Source organism: Pteropus medius, unplaced genomic scaffold (assembly GCF_902729225.1).
Source record: "Pteropus medius unplaced genomic scaffold, Ma_sr-lr_union100, whole genome shotgun sequence".
Taxonomy (NCBI): Eukaryota; Metazoa; Chordata; class Mammalia; order Chiroptera; family Pteropodidae; genus Pteropus; species Pteropus medius.
The window spans coordinates 90831-96830 of NW_024349339.1; the positions used below are offsets into that span (position 1 = coordinate 90831).

At 43.9% G+C, this 6000-nt stretch overlaps 1 protein-coding gene across 1 annotated transcript in view; it reads right to left on the reverse strand.

Moving 5' to 3' along the window:
* Positions 1-6000, reverse strand: part of LOC120618054 (probable ribonuclease ZC3H12C) — a 60917-nt gene that overhangs the window by 40749 nt on the left and 14168 nt on the right. The window contains exon 2 of the mRNA XM_039881916.1: positions 465-888. Within this exon, the coding sequence (XP_039737850.1) occupies positions 465-888 (424 nt within the window). The remainder of the gene's footprint in view (positions 1-464; positions 889-6000) is intronic.

The following is a 6000-nucleotide window of genomic DNA, read 5'->3' on the forward strand; positions in this document are numbered from 1 at the left end:
GCTCGCCTCCCGCTTCGGCGGCCGTGCCCTGGGGCGGGAGGGAGTGGACCGGTGCCCTAGGCCGCGGGCCGGGGACGCCGGCCTCACCGCGCCCGAGACCCCGGCTGGGCGGCTCCGTCCGCGGACAGGGTGCGCTCGGCTTTCCCCTCCGCCCCACCCGAGCCGCGGGAGCCCAGAGACGCGACCTCCAGGAGCCCGACCCGCCCGGGCCCGGAGGTCGCCCGCAGCCGCCGCCCCGGCTACTCCGGCCCGCGGCGCTGCCCTGGCTCGGCTCCCTCAGGGCCACGCTCGCCGCTGCTGGCTCCTTCCCCCACCTTCCGGAGGGGCAAACCTGGGGACCGCTACCCGGCATGGCCGACCCCGCAGGGAAGCGGCCACCTCGGCTCTCCAACGCGGCCCCGGCGCCCCCTCCTCGGACTTGCACAACTCACACCCTGCACGCGCACGCACGCGGCTCATCCTACTTGCAGTCTCTTCTGAGCAGCCATCGCAACATGCCCTGGAAGCCAGGGCCGCCGCCCACGCCGCTGCTCAGCTATAGAGAGCGAACTCCGCCAACGCCGGCGCGCGGTTTCATCCTCTCCTTCCCTTCTATCCTCTCCCTTGCCTCCTCGGGAGCGGAGGTTGGCAAACCAGCACCTGCTGCTGGAGATCACCGAGAACTGAAAACAAGAAACCCCGAGCCAAGAGGAAAACCCGGGAGGCGTAGAGAAGGGTGAGGGGAGCCGCTGGAACCTGTCGGGCTCGACCCAGAAGCTGCACGCGATTCCCTTCTCCCGCCCGGCCCGGGGTTCCCGACCTCCCTTCGCTGCTCCCCTAGCCCTGTCCAGGAGGGCGCCTCTCTGCTCCGTAACACCCTCTCCACCCAGCAGTAAAACCGCCCCGTCCCTGGGCAGTCAGGGAAATCGAGAGGCGGCCTTCTTAGGGCAAGTTTGCCCTGGCTGTATACTTGTTATCAATACACTGTAATGAGGGAAAACCACAGCTGGCATGAGCAAAACCAATAAGGGAACTTAAGCAAATGAAGCTGCTGGGATTTCACCCAGGGGAAGGACTTCTTTCAGCAAGGAAACTGGCCTTGTTGGAAATGGCAATGTGTCAACATCATGGTGAAACCCAGGATAAATCCGGATCTCTTCTGGAGGGTTGGGAGAAGACAGCCCTCTACACCGAGGTAGGCTTCTGAGTTGCCAGTGTGAAAAGCACTGGGAGCGGAGAGCCTTTCTACTTTGTTAATTGTACAACACCCAGCACAATCTAGGTCAACATTTCAGAAAGGTTCAAATAATCCTATTTCACCAGCCTGCGGAACTGTCACCAGGTGCTTCACTTTTAGCTTGGGGCAGAATGCATCTGCTTTTGGAGTGACAGAGAAGGGCACTTGTACCACAGACTAGGTAGCCTGAGATAATAAATACATTATCTATCTCATTTAAGGTTCACTGCAGTCAGGTGAGCTAGGTGTTATAATTGCCGTTATCAGTCAGAAAACTGGGGTTAGAAAAGTTTCCCGAGATCACACAGCTTGAATATGAAGGATCCAGATCTGTTTGCATCCAAAGCACATATTTGTTTCACTGGATCTACGTTCATGCCTTTGATGACACTTTTTCACTTACAATAAAATCATTTCTTGCCTCTCTGAATTGTTCTCAATAGGTCACATATGGCTTAAGCCTGGATCTGTTGAATTCACTTGGTCTACTAAATGGTAGTGACATCCGTGATGCTTACTGTGGCTCAAACTATACTTTCCAGTTTAATGTTCTCTTTCTAAAAAAAAAAAAAAAAATCTACCTTTATCGCTTAGTTGAGCAGCACAAGTGGCCCCAACTCTTTGGCTAGCATCTGTTATTCTTTAGCTGATGATGGGATCCCAACTGAGAGCATTATACTGACTAGTGCCTATTGGCATTCTAACACTGCCTGGGAGATGAAAGAGGAGCATCTTGCTGAGTCTGCTTCCCACTTTAGTAGACCAGTCTTGGGGTATATTAAATAAAATAGTTGGCTGATGGGCTTCTTTTTGGGCATATGAAATCCCTCTGGTCCACATTTTAATTCTACCTTCAAGACCCTTAGGATGCCTGGGGACTTGCTCTCTGCAGCCTGATCAGTTTTGATTGGCAGGAAGAGAAGCATGCTCTGGGAAAGCATTCTTTGTTCACTGAGCCAAACCCTCAGAAGTCTCTCGAGCAGTATTTGGGAGGAGAGGGGACACAGAAAGAGGGTGTCTGGCTGCCAACAGTAAGTGACAGGCATCTGTGGCATTATATTAGTGATGTCAGGACGTTCCCCTACTCCATGCTATACTGGCCACACATCTATATTATTTCCCTCAACTGACTCAACTGAATTCCATAGACCAAGGCACTGTATTAGGTCCTTTGAAGGTAAGAGACATGAATAATTATTATAATTGCTAACATTTAATGAGTGCCTACCATGGTCCAGGCACTATTTTAAGTACTTTACATGTGTTCTCTCATATAATGTCCACAAAACCTGTATTTGGGAATACTTCACTATTTCCATTTTACAGAATGATAAAACAAACCAAGAATAAGTCGGTAAATAACAGTGAAAGGATCAAAATGTAGGCAGTCTGACTCTAGAATTAGGACCCATTATGTAAATAAGATACTGCTTTTAATTAACTTACTATGCAGTTGAGATAAAAACATGAAAATTAAAAGAAAACTAAGACAAGAGAATTTACGAGTGTTAAATGTGTGTCATGGATAATAAATGTAATGAAAGTTCAGAGGAGAGAAGACTCTCTTTAGGTTGGAATAGTTGGGAAAAGTACATAGAAGATGGTTCTAGGTTTCAAAAAGGGGAAATTTAAGCTGTGTAACGATGATCAATATGATTTTGACAAACAGGATAAGGAAGGGCATATCAGTGCAATAGCATAAACAAAGATAGAGTACCAGGGGAATTTGGAAAAGAGAGTTTTTTTAAAAAGCTGGAGAGGACCCAATTACTCAGAGACTTGAACACAGAGAGAGAAGAAAGGAGAGTGGGAGATGTGCGCTATTGTCCATGCCTTTCTATTTGGTTCTCTAAATAAACAGATATTGTTTTGTTTTGTTTTGTTTTTAAATAGTACGACAGCCCAGGGAAGAGGAAGTTGAGGTAGTCCTATGAGTTTCATGTGTGGAGTTGGACTTCCCAGTCAAGGAAAGATAGCTATGATCATGTAGAAGGGAAGATCCCATAATTACTAAAGGATTCCCGGCAGACATTAGTGGGATTAGTCATTGCTTTTACAACTTATTTGTCAAAAGCTCCAAATGCAGATTCCAGATGATGTTCAATGGGATCTGCTTTAACTAAGGGCAATATTTAGGGAAGTTCTCAACAGCAGATAGAAGAGAAGTTCATATAAACTGCAGGCATCACAGAAGGTCAGCAGTAGGCATAAGGCAGAATGAGTATTTTTTTTTTCATAATAATAATGACTTAGAATTATATTTGCTTATATGTTCTATTGTATTTCTCCACATCATAATGTAAGCACCATGATGTAGGAGCTCTGTCTCTCTTGCTCCCTGCAGGATCCCCAGTTCTGTGCCTGGCACACAGAAGGCACTTGGGTTGGTTCCAGACTACTGGATCTGGAGACCAGAACAGCCAGTGATTCTCCAGCCTGTGGCTGCTTATTTAGGCATTAGTCTATTAGAAGGTAGAAAAGACTTGGCCAGGGAAACCAAGATTCAGAATTCCAGTCTCTGAAAGAGTGGGCAAAGCAAAATTCAATTTCGGAGGAACTGGGGAATTAGAAAAATACTTAAGCATGAGGAAACGAGGCAAGAGACTACTGAATAAGCAGAACAAGAGAGGGTCTTGTCTTAAAAAAAAAGAAAAATAACCAACCAGCAAACAAATTAACATGAGACAATTCTCCCAAATAAATAACAAACATCACAAGAAAATAAAAGAGGTAGCCCTATATTTAGGGCTGCAGTATGAGAAGAAGAGGATTATCAGCAGAGCAGGGCTGCTGCTGAGTCACTGTACCCCCAGAGAGTTGAGGTGGGCAAGTCACTGACTTAGGGTCTGAGGTGGCTTCAGAGTCTAGGATGTGACACAGATAAGTGAGCCTACTAGCTGAGATCAGAGGGAATTAGAGGAAACAGTCGACCTAGATGGTTTCAAGTACTTACTTCCAACTTAAGAGTGGAGGTCAATGAGAAATTTACACTGTCAGCTACTTTTGTTGGAAAGCAGACATTCCAGGGGCTATATAGCCAAAAAACATGCAGGAGTCAGAAATAAGGAATCCAGCCAGCCAGAAAATGTTAAGCACATCTCCATGGGTTCCATAAGTGACTGCTTTAGGCCTAGGTAGAGAGATGATTGATGCTAAAGTGATAAATGGATTGTAGCTATCTGATGGCTTTTAATAGTTTTGGTAGGTCTGATTTTAGAGAAACTATTTTCTTCTGTCTCATCTATTCTCTGGCCAGTCCAGAGCACACAGATTTTAATGTATAGGCAGAGGAAGAGTCATGCTATACCCTGGGATGCAGTAGAGCCATTGGTCTATTCCCATGTCTCATGGTCCTTCAGTTTGGTCAAGACATTTATCTTATTTGAAACAATGTCAGTTGGCCTCAAAAATATGTCTCCAGCTCTTTAGTCATCTGTGACTTCCTCTAGTTTTTGAGTTTTAGACACAGAACAATGGCTTATTGAGAAGGGCTAGGCCATCTGGGTCATTCTTACAAATATCTCTTTTGAAAAATGAGCATTATCTGTCTACCAGTCCTTTCTTGTTAATGGCGATTTTGCTGGAGAAATTCAAGAATTTGTCTTTTTATTTTGGATAACTAAAAGAGGCAATTAAATATTCAGCAAGCTTTGTCACGGACAACTTGTTTACTAGAAGATACTGTCCTGACGAAATGTATTATCCCCACTTTCTGTGGTTTATTTTGCTAACATATAAGTCTGTAAGAGCATTTTAGAGTGTTGGTAGAATTAGTTTTATACAGATACTTTTAATATCTTGGTGATGAAATATTTGTGTACATATGTAGGAGCTGGCATTTTCTACAACTTTTTTATGTACATAACCAACCAATAGTGATATCAAAACTAAAATACTTCAACTGTGTGGATCCTGAACAAGAGTTAATGGAGGTGGATTTCAAGAGCTTTAGTATCTAGTACCTTTTATTATTGAAATGTATTATTTTAAATTCTAAAAGTATACATGTTCATTGTAGGAAAAATTTAAGGCACAATAAAAAATAAGATTTCAAAACTACAAATTATCTCTCATCCCATCAATCAGAGGTAACCAACCACCCTTATCATTTTTCATTTTCTTGTATTCGACATCTATATTTTACTATTTTTCTTGATACATTAAATCAAACATGTGTTTGTTGAGTTTTACCATTAGACTTATAATCATAAAATAAAAGACATGTTTCACATCTTAAATATACCAAATGTTTTCTCAAAAAGGTAAGACATATCTTTGAAAAAATCTAGAGAAAATGCTAAATTAAATATAATCAAGTACCAAACTGGCCCGAGTTAGGGGCTCACTCAGTCAGCTGAGATCCTTAGGACGTGGATTTCAAAATAATTCTTCATCTACCTCAGGAATTCATTCATTCGGAAAATGTTTATAGAGCACTTACTGTGTCCCTGGCATTGTTATGATGTATCACTACTTTCTAAGGCAGACTTGGAGAATTTCTCAGCTGAAGGTGTTACTGCCTCCCTCAGTCTATCTTGTACACTGCCAATTCCTTATCTTCTACAACTCATTCTCCATGAACCACACTGGCCTTCTTGTTCTTGCTGTTCCCTCTTTCTGGAGCACTCTTTCTCAAATATCCATCGGTCTTGCTTTCTAATATTCTTCTGGTTTCTGCTAAAATGTCACTTTATTAGAGACGCCATCTCTCCACACCTTATCTAGGCTATCACACATATTCTCCCTTCATGCACATTCTGGTCACTATCTTTCTCCTAATCCTG